General features: G+C 43.4%; 2 protein-coding genes across 5 annotated transcripts in view; one reads left to right on the top strand and one right to left on the bottom strand.

Annotated features, from left to right (window-relative positions):
* Positions 1-12,724, bottom strand: part of PEX39 (peroxisomal biogenesis factor 39) — a 59,960-nt gene extending 47,236 nt beyond the window's left edge. For all 3 annotated transcript variants that reach the window (XR_013487017.1, XM_078155354.1, XM_078155355.1), the window contains exon 1: positions 12,633-12,724. The gene's annotated coding sequence lies outside the window, so the exon portion shown is untranslated. The remainder of the gene's footprint in view (positions 1-12,632) is intronic.
* A 224-nt stretch (positions 12,725-12,948) lies between these two features.
* On the top strand, positions 12,949-21,344 carry CNPY3 (canopy FGF signaling regulator 3). Of its 2 annotated transcripts, none has more exons than XM_020976853.2 (6): positions 12,949-13,120; positions 17,407-17,530; positions 17,956-18,052; positions 18,895-19,017; positions 19,629-19,746; positions 20,560-21,344. In XM_020976853.2, the coding sequence occupies exons 1-6, from the start codon at positions 12,949-12,951 to the stop codon at positions 20,775-20,777; spliced, it is 852 nt and encodes a 283-aa protein (XP_020832512.1). In that variant the 3' UTR covers positions 20,778-21,344. The 2 variants fall into 2 exon arrangements, with proteins under 2 accessions (XP_020832512.1, XP_020832513.1); XM_020976854.1 differs by having other exon boundaries at positions 13,091-13,112.
* Positions 21,345-21,663: the final 319 nt, after the last annotated feature.

Genomic DNA, 21,663 nt, shown 5'->3' with positions numbered 1-21,663 from the left:
TCCTTCCTTCCTTCCTTCCTTCACTCCTTCCTTCCTTCCTTCTTTCTTTCCTTCCTTCCTTCCTTCCTTCCTTCCTTCCTTCCTTCCTTCCTTCCTTCCTTCCTTGCCTTCCTGCCTTCCTGCCTTCCTTTCTTCTTTGAGTCTTCTTGCACAAAATAATATGGAAATATTTTTACATGATTGCACATGTATAACCTATATCAGATTGTTTACTGTCTCAGGAAGGAGGAGGAAGGAAAGGAAAGAGGGATAGAATTTGGAATTCAAAATTTTCAAAAAATATTTCCACATTAGCCATGTTCTGGAATAAGAATCAGAACAAAAAAGGAAAATCACAAGAAAGAAAAAAAGTGAAAATAGTATGCTTTGATATGCATTCAGACTCCATAGTTCTTTCTGTGGATGTGGATAGCATTTTTCATCAGGAGTTTTTTGGAATTGTCTTAGATCATTGTATTGCTGAGAAAAGCCAAGTCTATCAAGGCTGATCATTGCACAATGTGGCTATTACTATGTATAATGTTCTCCTGGTTCTGCTCACATCACTCAGCATCAGTTCATGTAAGTCTTTCCAGGTTTTTCTGAAATCTGCCTGCTCATCATTTCTTATAGCCCAATAGTATTCAATTACATTCATTTACCACAACTTGTTCAGCCACTCCCCAACTGCTGAATATCCCCTCAATTTCTGATTCTTTGCCACCACAAAAAGAGCTACTATAAATATTTTTGTACATGTGGATCCTTTCCCCTTTTTTATGATCTCTTTGGGATACAGACTTAGTAGTGGTACTACTAGGTCAAAAGGGTATGCACAGTTTTATAGGCCTTTGGGCATAGTTCCAAACTGTTTCCAGAATGGTTGGCTCAGTTCACAATTCCACCAACAATGCATTAGTGGGACTCAAAACTTAAAAAAAACCCAAGAATATTAAAAATTGTTTTTACATGTAATTGGGGGAAAATAAAATATTAAAAGAATAAAAAAGATTTTGAATTCTAAATTCTCTCCCTCTCTCTTTCTCTTCCCTCCTTCTTGAAAAGACAAGCAAGGCAGCTAGGTGGCACAGGGGCAACTAGATGGCCCTGGAGTCAGGAGGACCTGAGTTCAAATCTGGCCTCAGACACAAAACACTCACTAGTTGTGTTGACTCTGAGCAAGTCACTTAACCCCAATTGCCCTCACCAAAAAAAAAAAAAAGAGAGAGAGAAGACAAGCAATTTGATATCAATCATACATGCACAGTCATGTAAAACCTATTTTCATATTAGCCATGTTACAAAAGAAAACAGAAAAACAGACCAAAAAGAAAAAAGAAAAAGAAAAATTAAGAAAGTTTTAAAAAGTATGCTTCAATCTGCATTCAGACCTCATTAGTTCTTTCTCTAGAGGTAGAAGAAGGATCATTCTTATGATGACAGCTCATAGTTTTAGAAAGCTTTATGGTTTGTAAAGCATATTATATCCATAACCTCATTTGACCTTCACAACAACCATCTGAGACAAATGCTGATCATAGCTGTCCTTTGGCTTTATTAGGATCATTCATTCAACTTGTTATTCAACAAGTACTCATGGAATATTTTATTGATCTTTTTAATCTATTAATCTGATTATCTTTTATTTAGTATTTCTCTCACTTACCAATGAGTCCTCTTCACCATCACCCCATTAGAACCTTCCTTGTAACAAACAGAGTCCCAGCTGATGGAATCCTAATAGAGTTGCCCCCAGCCCCAATAGTCTAACTTCCTTTTAGGCCCCACTGAACAGCAGGCCCACTGCCCCTACCTAGCCACTGCCTCTGGCCCACTACCCTAACTTCTTCATATATGCCTCACTGCTCATTAGAACAATAGGTATGTCCATGAACTCATTTTTCTCATAGAAACAGTAGGCGTGTCCATGTGATAGGATCCCACTGCCTCTAGCTAGTCACTGCCCCCAGACTCATTCCTCATATTTCCCACAGAAACAGCAAGTGTGTCCATGTACTCAACCACAACCACATCCATCTAAGTCCCAGATAGGACCACAATACTCAGCCAATCAGAAAGCAGCACCACCAGAATGCCCAAGTAGGATGTGGACCCCAAAAATAATAGAAGGGGCTTTCCCTAAGTAGGCACCTGTGCAGTAATAGCAAAAGCTGTCCTTTAGATGAACTTATGATGTAGAGAGGTTTATTATAATATCATTATCATACATACATACTCCCCCATGGGTTTTTCTGCATGCATTGTGGGAAATTGCATGTGCAGTTCCACTGAGGCTAGGACCCCTCCCCTATTACCTAATCCCTTAACAAACTCCTCCTGCCTTTTTGATATTCATAATTTCTGTTATGTAATTGCATCTTTACCCTATAAAAATCTGTCTTGCTTTCACTACAATTGCTGGTTCCTCTTGGAACTTAGCCCACTTTATAAGAGGTGTCAATCTCAATAAATGCCTATACTTGGATTAGAGGGGGTCTGACTCTGAGTCCTTTGAGACAGTTCTGCCACAACACATCATGAAACCGCAACACCAGCCATGTTTCACTTCCCTTCCTCCTCTCCAGCCATTTCCTCCCCCATTTCCTTTCTGATAACCTCAACCTGAGTATCATCCCCCTAGCCCCTTCAATTGTGGAATCATGAACTACGATCAAATTATGTCAATCAGCCTACTTGCCAAATGCCCTACTCATCATTCCTAAAACCTGAACCAAAGTGACTCTGCTTGGTCACCACTCCCCTATTGGTGTTGTTTTCTTCCTTAGAATGTAAGCTTCTTGAGGAAAAGGATCATTTTTGCTTTCATTTTTATAACACCTTTGGATAGATACAAAAAACATTAAGGAGGGGTCCTTGTCTTGAGGAGCTCATATTCTAAAGAAACAAACTTTAAAGGGAGCAAGAGCAGTTCAGTTTTACCAGGAAGAAAACTATGATTTTATATCTATATAGCATTTGCTATACAGTGTAAAATATGTGTGAACACAAAAGATATGCATGTCCATATGGGCTGTCTAAATACATAGACACAGCTCAGGGGTGGCATGGATAATTATCTTTGGAATCTAGTCCACCCTTCTCAAAGGGAGATGACAATTTCTGCTTTGAGGGAAACAGAAGAAGAGCTATGACTGGGTATTTGCTCCTTCCCTTGCCTATCTTTAAGAGAAATATCAGACTAAAATTAAATCTATCCTTCCTCTCAAATATTAGTAAGCTAGGGGTATAAGTCTGGCTCAGAAGCAAAGCTGCTTCTCTGCTTGCACTTACATGGGGAGGGCAGACCTTGTACACCCCAGCTTAGCTCTTTCTCACCAAATGCCGATTATATAAAAGACCATCACAAATAGCAAATAAAGCCATATGTGCAAGCAAACAGAAAATAGAAATCAGAGACTTATGTAAATCAGACTATATCAAAGAATATATAAGGGTGAATGAGCTCTTTAGCTGGGAGAAAGATGAGATCTCAGCTCAGACCAAAAGAGAGGGCCCAGTCTCTCCCAAGGAGGTCCATTCTAGAAGTTTATAAGAAGGTAAACTAGAAATCAGAGATACGTTGAAGGGCCAGTTTCCCTAATATGTCTTGCAGCCTCTCTCTCTCTCTCTCTCTCTCTCTCTCTCTCTCTCTCTCTCTCTCTCTCTCTCTCTCTCTCTCTCTCTGCCAAAGGCACCCTGGAAACACAGATGTTTCTCTCCCAAAAAGCTCTGCCACCAATTCCCAAATGAGATTCACAGAGTTGCCTCATGCTCAGCATTTTCCTTGCCAATTTAGAATCACATGTCCTTTCTGTCTACAAAGTCACATGCAAAAAAGACTCAGGCTTGGTTGGAAGCCTACTTACAACTATTTGCAAGCCATGTGCACATGGCAAGCTAGTGTTGTGGGGGGTACTAAGAAAAGCATTACTCTTTAAATCAGAAATCCTGAGTTCAAATCTCTGCTCTAACAATGATTAGCTACAAGTCTTGACAAATCACTCACCCTCTCCGTAATTCACTTTTCTCATGAGTAAAATAGAGATACAAGAGACCATGGTGGGTAGTGGCTAAAGGGACTGCCTCTGTGACAGGAAGACCTAGCTTCAAGCTCTGTCTCAGACACATATTGACTACCTGAGTCTGGGTAGCTTAATTTAACCTCTAGCACCACTCAGGCAACACTCTAAGACTAGATTGCAGGGAAGATGCTTTTGTAAAAGGAGCTCTTCACTGAAAGCTCCCTATATCAATTAAATCACAGATCAGGTTTAAAAAATCAGAATAACAGTATATATCACTTCACAGGGTTATCAAAAGAAAATTACTTAAATCTCCATTTAAGTTATGCCTTTTCTTAGAGCCTCCCAACAGCATTCAGAGGTGGGCAGGAATTCTATATTGGTCCAAATTTCAGTTCCACTTGCCCCTCAAATCTGGATTGGACAAAACCTGAGGAAGGTAGCAAAGAAAACCCTGGAAACTAAGAGAGTGCCTACCTATTGGGGAATGGCTAGACAAATTATGGTATATGAATAAAAGGAAATATTATTGTACCATTTAAGATGATGAAGTGGACATTTTCGGAAGAAGGTCAAAACATCCTTGTGAACTGATATGTAGTGAACCGAGAAGAACTAGGAGAACAATGTATACAATGATAACAATATGATAAAGAAAAAACAATTTTGAAAGATTTAAGAACTCTGATTAATATAATGACAATGATTCTAGAGAACTGAAAATGAAGTATGCAACTCATCTTCTGATAGAAAGATGATGGATTCAGGGTACAGAATAAGATTTTTTTTCTGACATAACTACTGTGGGAATTTTTTCCTTTGACTCCATATTTGTTATAAAGATTTTCTTTTTTTTTTAATTGTTCAGTTGGGGGTAGGAGTATAAAGGAGAGAAAAGAAATGCTTATTAATCAGAAATAATAAAATTAAACTGTAGTGAGGGGAAAAGAAACACTAAACACCACCACCAACAACATAAAAAACCTGAGCGTGGCCTGGAAGCCTTACAGATACAGCTTAAATCTGTAGGGTCCATCCAGCGTAGCAACAGCCAACACAACCGCCTCTTCTCACTCCCCACCCCACTCCGCCCCACCCCCACCCCAACTCCCAGGCCCAGGCTTCTTTTGCTACAAGTGAAAGGAGGCAGAAAGGTAGGCTATCGACCATAGCCAGAATCCCTGCCCCAACACTTTGGAGTTAGGGACCTTCCTGCAAATTCCATCTGCTCCTACTAAGCATTCCTGAGTGTGGAGAAAACAGCTAGAAAAGAAAGGGGACTCTTGGGAGTCCTTTTCCTCCTAGTGTCTGGACTTGGTCTGGAAGCTAAGACTCACTTTCTACTTGATCCCTAGATGACCCCTGGTGATGAGTCACAACTTTAAAGGTAGCATTCTGTGAAACTCACTGTCCCCAAGCCACTAGAAAAGTTAAGACGTGGAAGAGGAAGGCCCAGTCCTCTTGGGTTGATCCACTCCACAGAGAATCAGGTTAAGATTGCAAACATTTTTTTTTCTACCTCACCTCACACCAGGAAGATGAACTCTGGAGGAACTGTGTGTAAGGAATTTTTGCAAGTCAGATCCTATTCCTCCTCAATCCTCTCCCTCCCTCCCATCTCCTCCTCCCCTTTCCCATGCCCAACTATCTCCCTCCCCAACCAAGTAACTTACATTCTATTCTTAGACCAACGCTTTATCCTGATTCCTGATATTCGAGGCAATGTGGTACAATAAAATGAGCACTGGATTTGGAAACAGAGGGTTTAGGTTTAAAGATCCCCAGGGATCTTGGAATCTTGTGATTTGACTTCTCTGGAACTCAGATTGAGGGGCTGTCTTAAGAATGGGATGAAGAGGGGCCAGGTAAGAGTGTGAGCATCCTCAGCCCTTAAAAAAAAAACACCTTTGGAACTTCTACACTCATCTCCAGGACTGGCATGGTGGGGAACTTTGAACTGGCTTAGGTGATGGGAGAAAGTCTCCAGGGAGCCTGGATCCCAGCCCAAGCTGGTTGGGGAGGGTGGTGGGGGAAAGTGAGGTAGAGGTAAGTGTTGGGGGCAGAATGGGGAAGTCCGAACTTTGCATGTGTTCCAAACACGAGATATCTGCTGAGTTCTGGGTGGAGGTGGCTGGGTGAATGTGGAGCTGGGTGGGAGGATGCTATAGCACTGAAGGGAAGGGGGAAGGGTGGGAAGCAGCCATCTGTTCTCTCTGGCTTCCTGCCAGGTATTGGGGTCATCAGAGACATGGAAAGATCTTAGATTTAGGTCATGTGGTCTAACCCCTTAATTTTTCAAATGAGAAAGCTAAGATCCAGAGAAACCTGCTCAAGGTCACACAGAAGTAAGTGGCAGAGCTAGAGCTGAAAGTCAGGCCCTGTGATTCCAGAATTAGCTCTTTCCACTGTGCCCCACTCCTCAGAAATAAGGAGAGAACTAGTAAGGCATAATACCATCTTTACACTTACTTTGGATGGTCAAGGGATGCAGTGGACTCACCTGGCCCACTGAGTGCAAGGTATCATCGTGGTATTTGACCCTGGACAAGTTTCTTAACCTCTGTGTGCCTCAGGCAATTCTCTAGATCAGAAGTCCTCAAAATTAGGTCACCAGGGGGGTCCCTGAGACCCTTTCAGGGATCCTTGAAGCTAACAATACTAAGAGGTCTGGATGTCTAATAACATGCTAAATATGAACAGACATGGCACAATAGCCCTTGATTGGTGTCCTGTCGTTTTAGCCATGTCTGACTCTTTGTGGCCCCATTGGGGTTTTCTTGGTGAAGATACTGCCATTTCCTTCTCCAATTCACTTTACAGATGAAGAAACTGAGGCAAAGAAGGTTAAGTGACTTGCCCAGGGTCACATAGCTAGTAAGTATCTGAGGCTGGATTCGAACTCAGGAAGATGAGTCCATAATTTTTAAGATTGCAAAGGGACTATGGAAATGTTTTGCATGACTGCACATGTATAACCTATATAAAATTGTTTGCTTGGCTTCTCAATGAAGAGGGAGGAGAGTGAGAGAGAGAATCTGGAACTCAAAAAATTTTTTTAAATGAATGTTGAAAGTTTTTATATGTAATTGGGGAAAAAATAAAATATTAAAAGAACGTAAAGGGGCCCTGAGACCAAAAAATTTGAAAATGGCAACTTTAGGTCTTACCAAATAAGTTATAGACAAGGGTTGTGAAGGTGGAAAGAGCTCCATACCAGGAATTCCCTACACTGAAGAAATCACAGATCCTTCAAATAAGGCCAGTGTGACAAGAGGCTTACATCTTAATATGTGGATACAACTTGTATACAAATAACTTTGATACATTGTAGACTGCATGGGTGGGAAACCTGCAGCTTCGAGGCCCCATGTGGCCTTCTAGGTCCTTGGGTGAGGCCTTTGATTAAGTCTAAATTCTACAGAACAAATCCTTTTATTAAGGGGATTTGATCTGTAAAGCTTGGATTCAGTCAAAGGGCTGCACTTGAGGACCTAAAGGGTCACATGTGGCCTCCAGGCTGAAGACTCCCCACCCCTGTTAGAATATGAAAAGGACAAAGTGCCCTAGAAAAATTGGAGGAGGGTAATAGTTTTAAAAAGTATCAAGAATAGCTCCCATTTCTATCCTGCTTTAAGATTTACAAAGTCCTGGGGCAGCTAGGTGGCACAGTGGACAAAGCACTGGCCCTGAAGTTGTGTTCAAATGTGACCTCAGACCAAATAATTGACATTTACTAGCTGTGTGACCCTGGGCAAGTCACTTAACCCCAATTGCCTAAAAAAAAAAAGAATAAAAAATAAAGATTTACAAAGTCCTTTCCTCAAAACAACTCTGTGAGGCAGGAAGTATAAATACGAACATCCCTATTTCACAAATAGGGACCACTGGGTGGCACAGTGGATATAACGCTGGGCCTGGAGTCATGAAGACTCATTTTTCTGAGTTGAAATCTGGCCTCAGACACTCACTAGCTGTGTGACTCTGGGCAGGTCACTTCACCCTGTTTGCCTCAGTTTCCTCATCTGTAAAATGAGCTAGAGAAGGAAATGGCAAATCACCCCAGTATCTTTGCCAAGAAAACCCCAAATGAAGTCACGAAGAATCAGACATGACTGAACAACAACAAATTTTATAAATGATGGAATTGAGACTCAGAGATCAGTGAAGTAACCCTAATACTAATGGGAAGGGTCTCATAGCATCTTTCAAACAAATAAAAGTTTTTTAAATGTGATAATTTTTTAAAAATTACATGTAATCTGTGTTTCAGTGTCATTTAAAGACAACCTCTCCATTTTATAGCAGAAGAGATTGAAGCTTAGGAAGATAAATAGGCTTGTCTATGATCTTGAAGCTAATAGTAAATGACAGGAACGACTACCTCCTATGAATGGGGGTATGCCTTATTTATCTCTTATAAGTGCAAAGAACAAATATGACGGTTGAATGAATGGTATGAAATCTGAGGCTCTGACAGGTGAAGTAATCCACCCAAGGCCACAGAGCTAGTTAGTGGTAATCGAACTTGAAATGAAAAGACTGATGCCCAGTTCTGACACTAAGCCTTTGCTACGTCACTTAACCTTCCCAGTTTCACTTTCATCTGTAAAATGGGGGTAACAATATCTACAGTACTTGAATCATAAACTTTAAAGTGTCATATCTGTGCAAGCTGTTGTTACTATTATTTCCACTAAACTGAAGAACTTCCAGATGGGGAAGACTGTGACCTAGGAGAGAGTTGGATATCTCTTTTGGAACAGGATCCATCCCTTTGCTTCTAGTCAGTTTGGGGTGGAGGATGTGGTGGACTTGAATTGGGGGTGTGTGCTCGGTTTGAATTCCACATCTGGCACTTACTAGAGTACAACCATAAGCAAGTAATTTAACCTCTTTGAATCTTAATCTCCTCATTCACAAAATGGAGTACACCTCATCTCATGAGGTTGTTGTGAACAATTTCTTCTCCTTCCCTACTCTGCATGTCATAACCGTATGACATCATTTTCCATTCTCTCCCCGCTTTTTCATGGTAGTCCTTCTTGCCAGCTACTCTACATATGCCCGTTAATCTCATCCATCCCTGCCTTCTCCAGCAGAATTCAGTCATTTATTTTCAGTCATGTCTAACTCTCCATGATCCCATTTGGGGTTTTCTTGGCAAGAATACTAGAGTGACTTGCCATTTCTTTCTCCAGCTCATTTCACAGATGAGGAAACTGAGGCCAACAGGGTAAAATGACTTGCCCAGGGTCACACAGTTAGTAAGTGTCTCAGGCCAGATTTAAACTCAGGAAGATGAGTTTTCTAGACTCTAGAGTCTACCCACTGGTCCACCTAACTGCTCCTTCAACAGAATGCCCCCACAATAATCTCCCTAGTGTTCAATCTCTCCCTATCTACTGGTTTCTTCCCTGCTGCTTACAAATATGTTCAATCCTCTCCCATCCTTAAAACACTTTAGCTAAACCCAAACATTCCCTCTAGGTGTTATACCATATCTCTCCTCCTTTTCTCAGCCAAACTCCTAGAAAAAGCAGTCTGTACTCACTGTCTCCACTCTTTGCCCTCTTTTCCCCCTCATCATTATACTGAAACTCTTCTCCTCAAAGCACCCAATGACTCAGGCTAACACGTACATATGTAGCAATATTAATAAATTACCAAATTTCCATCCTCATCCTTGACCTCTCTTGCAGCATCTGACACTGACCATCCCCACCACCTAGACACTCTTTCCTATCTGGGATCCTGTGACACTGCTTCCTCTTAGTTCTCTCCTGACTCTCTCTAGCTCCTTTGCTGGATTATCATACATATCCTGCCTCCTAACTCTGTGTTGCCCAAGTCTCCGCTCTGGCTCCTCTCTCTCTACACTCTTCTCACTTAGTGACTTTGTCAGTTTCAGTAGGTTTATTCTAGGTGGATGACTCTCAGAGCTCCTGAGCCATTCAATAAATCAATCAACAAACATTTATTAAATGTTTACTATGTGCCAGGCACTGTATTAATCTCTGAGGATATAAAGAAAGGCAAAAACACAAAAACAGGCCCTTTCCTCAAGGAGCTTAAATATTAATGGGAAGGGAACAAGTATTTATTAAATACTTTCCATGTGCCAAGTACTACATTAAGTGCTTTACAGATATTATCCCATTTTATCCTTGCAACAACCCTGGGAGGTAGGTGCTATTATTATCCTCATTTTTCAGTTGAATAAACTGAGGCAAACAGAGGTTAAGTGATTTGCCCAGGGTCATACTGTTAGTAAGTGTCTGAGGTCAAATTTGAACTCAGGTCCTCCTAACTCCAGGCCCAGTGCTCCATACACCATGCATTCTAAGAGATGGAATATGTAAATAAGTAGTGTAACATGGGATAGATATAGAGTAGAAGAAGGGTAATCTTATGGGGAAATCTCAAGTAACTGGGGATAGGAGGGACTGGGAAAGCCTTCTGTAGAAGGTAGCATTTGAGCTGAGTCACACACTGCTGTGACAATTGAAAAGTTGAAGAGACATAGTTTCTGGGTAATTAATCATTTTATTAATAATGCTAGCATTTTATCAATAAAAGGATTAGTAACACTCTTGAATGCCAAAGACCAAGCATGGTGGTGGGCTCATACTTTATATGCTCTTGGAAGAGTAGCTGTTCCTGAGGGTGGCAATCAACTCTGACTGGTTAAAATTAATGAGAAAATGAATAATATAATGAGAGGTGGGCTTATTGCAATGAGGGTCCTGAGACACTGAGCACCCAAATCTTGGTCAGAGAGATTTGTAAATTTCCATATCACTGGTTCTGACAAAAGGGAGAATCCCCACTTTCCCAGACCTGTCTGAATAAACACAACGAGCAGGAATCCACCTATTTGCCTAAACTTAGAATTTCTTTACTGTCTTTGACTAGATCTTTGCCTGGGTAAGTCTCTGAACAAGATTTCCCACACTGGTTGATATCTGGATGGGGAAGTATAAAAGGGGAAAAACCTTGGTCCTAATTCAATAATGTTATTAAATACAAGAGAGAAACAATCATTTCTCTCACTGCCTATTAGATATTTTGAATGGGATGTTCCTCTAGCATCTCAAATTCAAAATGCCCAAAAAAGAACTCATCTTTTTCCCCAAACCTGCTCCTCTTATAAACTCCTTTGTTTCTATTGAGTGCATTACTATCCCTGTGGTCACCCAGGCTTAATCAATCCACATATCCAATCCCTTGTCAACCATCGCCCTTTGTTACCTCTACCACTTCTTACAGTTGTCTCTTTATTTCCACCCACTTAGCCATCACCCTCTTTAAGGAACTCATCGCTTCCCAGTTGGAGTACTACAGTGACCTCTTTATTGGTCTTCTTGCCTCAAATCTCTCCAACCTCAAATCAATCCAACCTCCACACAGCTGCCAGCATGGTTTTCCTAAAGCACAGTTCTGATGATAACTCTCCTTTTCAACAAATTCCAAGAGCTTTCTACCACCTCTACGATCAAAGGTAAACTCTGAGTTTGAAAGCCCTCCACAACCCGGCCCCTTTCTACGTGCCTTGTTACACATTACTTTCCTTCACACTCCCTGTGACCCAGGCAAACTGGCCTTCTTACTGTTCCTCCTATTTGGCATTCCATTCTCAGTTTTCCAGCTGTTACCCATGCCTACAATGGACTCCTTCCTCAGCTCCATTTCCTAAAACCTCTGGTCTCCTTCAAGACCTTCTACATCAAAGATATTAGTGATAATGATAATGATGATGATGATGATGATGATGATGATAATTTTCTACCTCTAGGCTTCCCCGAAGTCCCACCTTCTACAGGGAAGCCTTTCCCAATTCCAGTGCTTCCCTTTGCAGATTATCTCCAATTTATCCTCTACAAAGCTTATTTGACCATAGTTGTTTGCATATTATTTCCCTCATTTGATTGTGAGTTTCTTAAGGGCAGGAACTTTCTTTTACCTTTCTTTGTACCTCAAGCATTTAGCACACAGTAGGAGCTTAATAAATTTATTATATTTACTGACTTATACATGATGACTTAGCTGATCCCCAGCTTTCCTCACACAGTTACCTTGCATCTGTTTTTCTATCTATCTATCCATCTTATCTATCTCAGTCAGTAAACACAGGTATACATACATGCATATACACATACCCATATATATCCCCTAACAATTACCTTGCAACTATTTTGTATTTTGTATCTACACCCACATATGTGTCTATATAAACATCTATGTGTATATGGTACACTTGTACGTACATGCTCACACATACACACAATCATATAAGTACACACACATATCCATTCCACATATTGTACATATATATATATATATATATATATATATATATGTATGTATATGTATACGTACACGTGTTGTCCTCCAGAATGTAAGCCCTTTGAGGGCAGGGACTGATTCAGTTCTGTCTTCCTAACCCCAACAACCTTGCATAGTGCCCCGCACACAGGAGGTGCTTAATAAATACCAGTTGGTTGACTTACAATGCAAATAAAATGCTTTTCAATCCTTTAAGTACCACATAAATGTCAGTTCTTATTACTATTCCCACCTTCTCACCCCTCCCTAAGGGCCCGCTTCCTCCCCCCACCCCGATCGCAACGATACCATTGGTCACAGCAGCCACCGTCCGCTCTCTGATTGGCCGGAGCAGGCACCGGCCCTCCCTTCCCCCATTCGTCAGTCGATGAATTCCCGTCTAAGGCCCATTGGCTGTTCCGCACTTGGGCACTCATTGGTTACGAGAGCGAGCTGGAGGTAACAAGACGGGAGGTGAAGGCTGCTGGGCAAAGAAGGAGGGAAGGAAGAAGAGTGAGGGGCTCGCCGTTGCCGTGGTGACGCCCAGGCACGTGTGCAGTCCCGGAAGTGGCTCCAGGAAGCGGCCGCACGGTGGGGGGGGAGGAAGTGCCGGCCCGGCCCGGCCATGGAGCGGCCGCTGCCGCCGCCGCCGCTGCCCGCGCCCCGGTCCCGGCCCCGCCGCCTCCTCCTCCTCCTCCTCCTCCTGCTGCTGCTGCTGCTGCTGCTGCTCCCGGCCTCCGAGCTGGGCGCCTCGGCTGAAGAGGCCGATTGGGTCCGACTGCCCAGCAAGTGCGAGGGTGAGGGGGGTGGGGTCGGGATGGTGGGGAGGGTGAAGGAATGTGAGGAGGAAGAAGCGGAGCCTGATGTCGACGCGGAGGCGGGGCCTGAAGGGAAGGGGAGGGGCCTGTTGGGGAGGGGCGGGACTTAGGGAAGGGGCTGTGCTAGGAGGCAAAGGGAGAGGAGATATAGAGTAGGGGTTAGTGCCCGGCACTTAGTAGGTGCTTAATTAGCCATAGTTGCATTAACTAATGAGGAGAAAATAAATGGAGAGGGGCAAAGGATCTCAGGCAGAAAAGGGAAAGCACTAGGTAGTCCCCTGGACCTAGAGTTAGGAAGACCCGAGTTCAAATCTTGTCCCTGACACTTACTAGCTGTGTGACCCTGGGCAAGTCACGCAACCACTGTCTGCTTCAGTTTCCTCATCTATGAAATAGAGATAATAATAGCACTTACTAATCAGGGTTGTTGTGAGGATCAAATGAGACAGTAATTGTAAAACTTAGCAGAGTGCCTGGCACATAGTAAGTGCTATAAAAGTGTTAGCTATCATTATTATTAAAAATAATAATGAAAAGAGAAGAGAAGGAAAGTTTGAAGTTCTAAAAGCTAGCTGCCTGTCTACTTTGGTATCACTTTGGTGATCAGTTCTTCCAGGAAATCTTCCCTGATTCCTCCAGGCATGGGCTTAAGTCCCTACACTACTGATTACTGGCCAGGTGACCCTGGGAAGTTCACTTGACTCCTCTGGGCCTTATTTTCCTCACAAATAAAGTGAAAGGATTGTCTAGATCATCCCTTCCAACTCTAATATTCGTTTGATTTATTTTATAGCACATTCTACTATTGAGCAGAGTTATCTTTGTACATATCGTATAGTAAACACTTTGAGGGCATGTTCTCATCTATGTCCCAGTGCTGAGGACAGCTCCTGGTGTATAGTAGGCATTTAATGAAAATTTGATGAATTGAATTGAGAATTGCACTCCCACTACTTAGACATTTATTAAGTATTTACACCACCATGCTAGATCCCAGGGGAGATAGAGATTAATGAGACGATGTATCTGTCCTCAGAGATGTTCTAAACTTGTAGATAAGGCTCTCACTTGTTTCCTTCCTTTCCACTTTCTCAACTTAGAATATCTCACTTCACTTGTTTTTGCTCTCCCCTCAGCTCTCTCCCTTTCTAGGGTCATGGATCCTTCCATCTGTCCTACCTCCCTTGGCGAGGTAGGGCCCTTTGTGGTTTCACTTCCTCTTCCCACTCTTTTCTGCCTTATCGTGAAACTGAAGGGCCCCAAGGGCCGTTTCTCTTTTTCTCTTTACTCTCACTTTAAGTTCATGGTCTAAGAAAGAGGTCAAACTTTTCTCCTAACGGGGAGAATCAGAGAATTTTAGAGCTAAAAGTGAATGTATAAGAAAGAATACTGGATCAGGAATTAGAAGACCTGAGATTAAGTGATGGATATGTTCTGAGAAGTAAATCAGTTTACTTCTCTGAGCCTCAGTTTCTTCATTTGTAAAATGGAGCTAAGACAGTAACCCTGCCTACCAGCAGGGTTGGTGTAAGGGTTGTATGAGACAATGTATATGAAAGTACTTTGTAAGCATTTTGCTTTACCAATACAAGATAAATTTGAAGTTCAATGTTTATTGTTAAGTGGATACAAAATGGATACACAGATACTGTTCTCAAAGACTCTAAGATCTAATGGGGGAAGGATAAATTTACACAGTAAGGATGAAACAGAGAGAAGAGGAGACTAGGCAAAGACACTTGAGGAGGGAAAGTTCATTTTAAGTAGAATTGGGGTAGGGGTGACCCCTGAATTGGGCCTTGAAGGTAAGAAGAGACTTAAATACATGGAAATAGGGGAGAGGAAGAGTCCATTACGGGCATGGGCATGGGGTAAGCCAGAGGTGTCAGAAGAAAGGAGTTTAACAAAATAAATAATACTGTAAAACATAGGTAATGTTAATTTGTGGTCTTCTAAGCCCTCTGGGATTTGTTACTATTTGAGTTTGACACCAGTGGTATAAACAGAGGCAGGGAGATGAGAAAGGACATGATGGGAATTGAGGAGGAGGAGGAGTAGCCTAGTTTGGCTGGAGTATAGACTACACAGTGGGAAGGGGGATAGTATAATGTTGGAAAGGTAGGTTGGAGCCAGATTGTGAAGGGCCAAGAATACCAGAATGGGGAGGGTGTGCTTTTATTTGGTAGATGGCCTTGGTTGTTATTATCTATCCTCCTCATTTTATAGATGATTCAATAAAGACAGTTAGAACTGCTGCACGTTGACTTGGCAAATTCCAGCCCTCAGGCTTCTCTTTACTATGCTATTGTTAATAATAATTTTATACTCTTATATAAATGTTTATTGTGCCTGGCCAACAGAGCTGGGCTTCTGGCCCAGTAGCCTGAGAGAGACAGGTCTCAGCACATGAGAGGGTTGTGCAGCTGCCCAGGAGGGGTATGGGTGGGTGGATGGCTGTGAGTTTCTGGGTTCCATGCCACAGGCCTCCCCAGATCTGGTTCTGGGTGGGATCCCCAGAGGGGCTCCTTAGGTGGTGAAGTTTGGAGGAGTTGAGGAGCTGGCTTATGGTTGGATGGGTGGTAGAGTAGGAGGGTATTCCAAACCCCCAGGCCTTTCAGAATTCACGCAGAAGGCGTGGGAGAAGGGGGCAGAGAAGCCAGAAAGATGATGTGCTTTCTTGGAGTGAAGGGATCAAGTTGGAGAATGTAGGAAAGTAGACAGCAGATGGCAAGGAATGGAGAACTAGGGAGGTAAGCTGTAATTTAAATTCAGACTCTTAAAGAACCAGGTTATTTGATGAAATTATTCAAGAATCATTTCTTTATGTCCCTAGGTAGTCTCAAAGCTATTAGTTAATGCGTGTAATAGAAAATATCATCATGTGACTTTCCAGGGCATGTTATTTGTCACTGGTAAACTGGTTTTCCACCAGCCTTTGCCATCAATATTTTAATTGTAATGAGGCTCAAGGCCATATTGTGTTAAAGGGGTATGAGGACCTGCTTAGCCCGTAACCAAATGTTAAGTCATTTTGTCCTCCTATCAACAATATTTATTACTTACTGAATACCTATTGCATAATGGTCACAGTGAAAAAGATAGAAAGAAATAGAAAATAAAGGCCTTAATCTTGAGGCGCTTATAGCCTGGAGGGGAGGAGGAGACATGAGACAGGAGCCCAAGATATTTAAAAAGCATCATTCAAGTGAGGCCAAATGAAGAGATTCATACTGAATACTTAAGTGTTGAAGGGACCCTAAATAATCAATCAGAAAATCAATAAGCATTTATTGAACTCCCACAATGTGGCAGGTACTATGCTAAGCACTGGGGATGTAGGGAGTGGGGGGCAGCTGGAGGGAAGGCAAAACCTCTACCCTCCAGGAGCTTCCATTCAAATGGGGAAAGGAACATGTTCATAACCATATGTAAAACAAGTACTAAGTAACCTAATGGGGAAGTAGCAGCAGCCAGGAGGACAAGAAAGGGCTTCCTGCAGAAGGTGGCACTGGAGCTGAGTTTTGGAAGAAATCAGGGGTCCCAAGAGAAGGGGGTGAGGATGGGAATGTTTCTGGCAGAAGAATGTTCCAGGCCCGAGAACAGCCAAGCATCAGGGCATAGAAATGAGAGATGGAGTGTCTTATGAGAGTAAGAAGGCTGATATGACTGGACTAGAGAATGCATAATAAGGCAGGAAAGGTAGGAGGGGTTGTAGATTGTAAAGAACTTTAAATGCTAAACATGGTCATTTGAGCCTGGAGATAATAATGAAGAGCCACCAGAGTTGATTGAGAAGTGGAGTGACATGATCAGATCTGTGCTTTAGGAAAATCACTTGGTAATTGATATAATGGCGAGGTGAGAATCAAGTAGGTTAATCCAAAGAAAGCGTTTCTTAGAGACTAGGGATTTTGAAGAAGATACTGAATGTGGATTGGGTAACATGTGCAAGATAGTGTTTTCATCAAAAAGGAGGTTGGAACAGACTTATTATGTGGGGGATAAGCAGCAAATTTGCTTGACTGGAGTAAGGAAATGACAAGAAATATTAGATAGGCACTGAAGGGAACTTGGAATATGGGTCAGAGGATGAGGATGTGATGTATTTCATCTGAGAGTCTAGAACCAGCTCCTTTTGAATGGTCAGAGGAGTCAGCTTGTTTCCAGGAGTGGTGGGTAGGGAAGAGTCTTGGGTTTGCCTTGGCTGGGCAGTGCCCCTGAAGTGGCATCCATTCACCCACTTGTGCTCTGCCTCTTTCTCCTAGTGTGCAAGTATGTAGCTGTGGAACTGAAGTCAGCTTTTGAGGAAACAGGCAAGACCAAGGAAGTGCTGGACACAGGCTATGGCATCCTAGACCAGAAAGCCTCCAGAGTCAAATATACCAAATCGTAAGTGAGCAGTGGGTTCATAAACCTGCCTTGGTCTGTTCGTAGAGATGACAGGGACTCGGAGTTTTCTCTCTGACCCCCTCCCATCTCCTAGGAGAGAACAGTGGCACACAAGGCCGTGTAGTGGAATGGAAAGAACATTGACTTAGAAGTCCAGAGAGTTGAGTTTTGGTTCTGGTTCTGCCACTAACCAGTTGTTTAACCTTGAGCAACTGATTTCCCTTCTGTGGGCCTCAGTTTCCTTATCTATAAAAGGAGAGGGTTTGACCAGATGGTCTCTCTAAGGCCTCTTCTCGCTCTGGCATTCTATGATTCTGTGATCCCCCAGGCAGGAAAAACCTGTCCCCATTCCTCTGGTGGCAGCAGCAGGGGCCATCTGGAAGCGGGTGGGGAGATCACTACCCTTTGTGTTGGCATTTCTTCAGGGATCTTCGGTTAATTGAAGTAACTGAGACCATCTGCAAGAGACTTCTGGACTATAGCTTGCATAAGGAAAGGAGTGGCAGCAACCGGTTTGCTAAGGTTAGTGTCATGCCCTTCATTCCCTCTGAGTCCAGTCGGTGTCTCTGTGTGTGTGTGTGTGTGTGTGTGTGTGTGTGTGTGTGTGTCTGTCTGTCTGTCTCTATGTTTGTCTGTGTGTGTGTCTGTGTGTGGATCTGTGTGGGTGTGCAAACCTTGGGAGGTCTTATTTCCTGAAACTGGCCCTTACGTGCTCTTTATCAGTTTCTGTTTGTACTCTCTGTTTAACCCTCTCAGCCCCACCTTTTATAGATGAGATTTGTGTTCATCTCACTGACTGACATTAGGGAGATTCCCAAGGGCCTGACAGTGGTGATCAAGATCCCTGAAGCCCCAGTGGCAGAAATAGTCAGAACCACCTATTGGTGGTGGGAGATTATGCCAGCTTCCACACTTTTAGAGCTCTTCAACATTGACTAAGTCTTGATCGAGAAAGGAGACACTGAAGTATTATCAGCAAGAGGTTTAGGGAATAGGAAGGGCAGCCTTTGAGTGAGGAGTTTGGGTTGAGGCTAGGGAGTGAAGATAGGAGTAAGAAGTCACAACTGCTGATCAGGAGAGCCCAGGAAGAAGGCCAAAGTCAAGGCCAGCAGCAAGATAGAGAGGAAGTAATAAGGGTAGAATGTGAAAGGCCCCGTTAGCATTGTTGCTGAGTGACTCCTGTTCAGGTGTGTGCCAGATTAGATGCTCTCGGAGGCCCCAGCAACTCTGAGATACTGTGATTTTGTGGTCCTTGCAGCCTGACATAAAAATGTCTTATTACCTTGACCTGGTAGATCTTTTCTGGTACTTTCAAGGGTTGAAAAGGGCAGGTGGACTGATTCCCTTATGTTTCTTCTTCTTAGGGCATGTCTGAGACTTTTGAAACACTTCACAACCTAGTCCACAAAGGGGTGAAGGTGGTGATGGACATTCCCTATGAACTGTGGAATGAGACTTCGGCTGAGGTAGCTGACCTTAAAAAGCAGGTATGTGCCCAGGGAACTCCCCTGCCTACTCTCAGTGTCATTCCCTCCACTTCTGCAAATTTTCATAGAGGATTTTGTTTGGATTTCTCCACTTTTCACTTCATTGTATACTTATTTGTGCATGATTCCTCCATTTCCTTTAATTTTTGTATCTCCTCAAGAACCTAACAGTACGCTGCATGTAGAACCAAGTAAGTGTGGAATCGGATTATTACATTTGATACCATCATAGCAGGATAGAGTGTAGGAGATGAACTTGGCCTATCTCCTGGGGAAAGGACAGGGCATGAGTTCCTGAGTCCTCAGGCCCCTCAGTGCCACCATTTTAGTCTCTGCCAGTGAGTCCCTCTTCCACATCAGGAGCAGGGGTCCATGTAGATTAGAAGCATGAGCCTCCCTAGAAAATATCTTAATGTGGCCCTGCCAACAGAGATTTCAAGTGGATTTGTTAGTGGTAGTGGTCTATAATGTCAGTATCCCTTCCTGAGGCTCTTAGATAGGCCTAGGTTTCCTTTATAAAAATGAAGAAATTGGACTAGCTGATTCTGAGGACTCTTCCAGGTGTGACATTCTACGTTATGTGTATCTGTCTCTGTTGGCTTCTGCCTTAGTGCGATGTGCTGGTGGAGGAATTTGAGGAAGTGATTGAGGACTGGTATCGGAACCACCAGGAAGAAGACCTAACCTCTTTTCTCTGCGCCAATCATGTGCTAAAGGGGAAAGATACAAGTGAGTGTGAGCTGAGGCTGGGGCTGGGGATGTGGGGAGACTCAGGTTAGTTACCCCTAATAGAACACCTGAGATTGGTGAACCCTGGGAAAATAGGGGTGGGGATCTCAGATAATAGAGATCTTGTCCTTGGGGGCCTTGATTATTTGGGGAGGCTACAGTTCCTCATGGCTTTGAAAAAGATGCAGAATGTTTTCAAAGTAGAATCCAGATGGCACTTTGTGGCACTTTTTTGTTTCTCCAGCAAGTGTGTATTTATTACCTGTTACTACATGGAAGATACTCTACTAAGGATACAAAGACAAAATAAAAAACAATTGTGGCCTTTAAGGGGTTTACGTTATACATTATTCTTTGCAAAATTCCTTTCTCACTATCCAGTAAGGTAAAGAGTGTAAATATTTTTAAAATTAAATTTTGGTGAGGTTTTTTTTTATCAAGAATTCATTTTTTTTCCTCTGTTCTGCCCCTCCTCCCATTGGAAAAACAAAGAATAATAACCCCAAAAAGCTCTTGTAATAAATAAGCACGGTCAAGCAAAATTGGTCCAAGCAGGGGTATGCTGGCTGTGTCTAAGAACGTGCCTGTTCCACGTAGTAGTCATCATCTCCCAGGCCTGAGGTTGGTAGCGTGATGAGGATCAGGCTTTGAAATCATGCTCTTACGGTTTTCCCCATTTTATACATAAAGAAACTGAGGCTTGGAGAGATTAAGTAAATTGCCCAGCATCACACAGCTAATGAACATTGGGGCTGGGATTCGATTGTTGCTGGTTGTCAGAGCATCTTGTCCCTTCCTCTCTCCTCTCACCAGGTTGCCTGACAGAGCAATGGATCAACAAGAAAGGGGACACAGCAGCCCTGGGAGGGAAGAAAGCCAAGAAAAAGGGGGGCAAAGGCAAGGTGTCCAACAAGAAGAACAGCAAGCAGAGGAAGGATCCAAGAAACCTAGATGAGGACCCTCATCCCGAGGAGGATGAGGGCGTCCAGAAAGCCACCCCTCTTACACACAGCCCCACCGATGAACTGTAGAATCCAACCATGCACCCCACCTACTGCCCCAGGGGTGCAGAGGGAAGCCCTTGGCTGAGGGAGAATCTTATTTTCTCTTGTGCCTCTGGCAGACAAGGATGGACTCCCCGGCTGTGGGGGTTCACTGCACCCCCTGCTGTGCCCTTGTCTCGCTGAGGATTACAAAGCCTGCCCTTCCTTTTCCCTTCCTGGCAGCTGCTTCTCCCCTGGGCTTGGAAGAAGAGCTGTGTGGTGGCCCCAGAGCTAAAAACTGCATTGTAAACCTTCGAGGGATGGGTCTGAGCATTGCCGAGCCCTCAGGGAGGACTCCATCCCTCATTGTCCCATTGGTGCACCCCCACCTTCTTCCAGTGGGGGTGGTTCAGCAGCACCACTCCCCCTGCATCAGAAACACCTCTCTCCTGGCCCCAGTCCTACCAGGAAGGCCTTCCTCACCCTAGTCCTGGTTGAGGCCGTCTTCCCCAGGGCTCTAGCCTCCCCCCCCCAGCCATGTGATGCCCAGTCTCTACCCCTCCCCAACCCATTTTACTGCACAATGTGCAGAGTAAAAAATATTTGGCCTTTTTACTCTGTGTCCTAACACCCTTTTCTGTGCCTCTCAACTGGCTTTGCTCCCATTCTTCTACCCAGAATTCATGGGACTTGGCATAAGGATGGTGCAAAGGGTAGCAAACCCTTTTTGGCCCTTCATTTCCCACTTACTCTGGGGGGTTCTCACAAGCTGATCTGGAAGAGCAAAAGCAAAGAGGAAATCCTGGGAAGCCTAAGAGCAGTGCAGAGATTGTGCATGGGGGGATTAGGGGGGAGGGGAAGGTAGAGAGTGCTGGGAGGAGGCCTCCAGTGGCCACATTTTAACCTGGTTGGATGGAGGTTGTCCTCATCCCTG

The sequence above is a fragment of the Phascolarctos cinereus genome, unplaced genomic scaffold (assembly GCF_003287225.1).
Source record: "Phascolarctos cinereus isolate Bilbo 61053 unplaced genomic scaffold, phaCin_HiC Scaffold_5;HRSCAF=322, whole genome shotgun sequence".
NCBI lineage: Eukaryota > Metazoa > Chordata > Mammalia > Diprotodontia > Phascolarctidae > Phascolarctos > Phascolarctos cinereus.
The sequence above is the reverse complement of the archived record's forward strand: the minus strand, read 5'-3'. Positions and strand labels throughout refer to the sequence as shown.

Bases quoted from the DNA above. Each gene is read 5' to 3' on its own strand.
- CNPY3 (XM_020976853.2), top strand. From the start codon at position 12,949: ATGGAGCGGCCGCTGCCGCCGCCGCCGCTGCCCGCGCCCCGGTCCCGG. The intron at 17,531-17,955 runs GTAAGTGAGCAG...GCATTTCTTCAG, and splicing joins AGAGTCAAATATACCAAATC to GGATCTTCGGTTAATTGAAG. The intron at 18,053-18,894 runs GTTAGTGTCATG...TCTTCTTCTTAG, and splicing joins GCAGCAACCGGTTTGCTAAG to GGCATGTCTGAGACTTTTGA.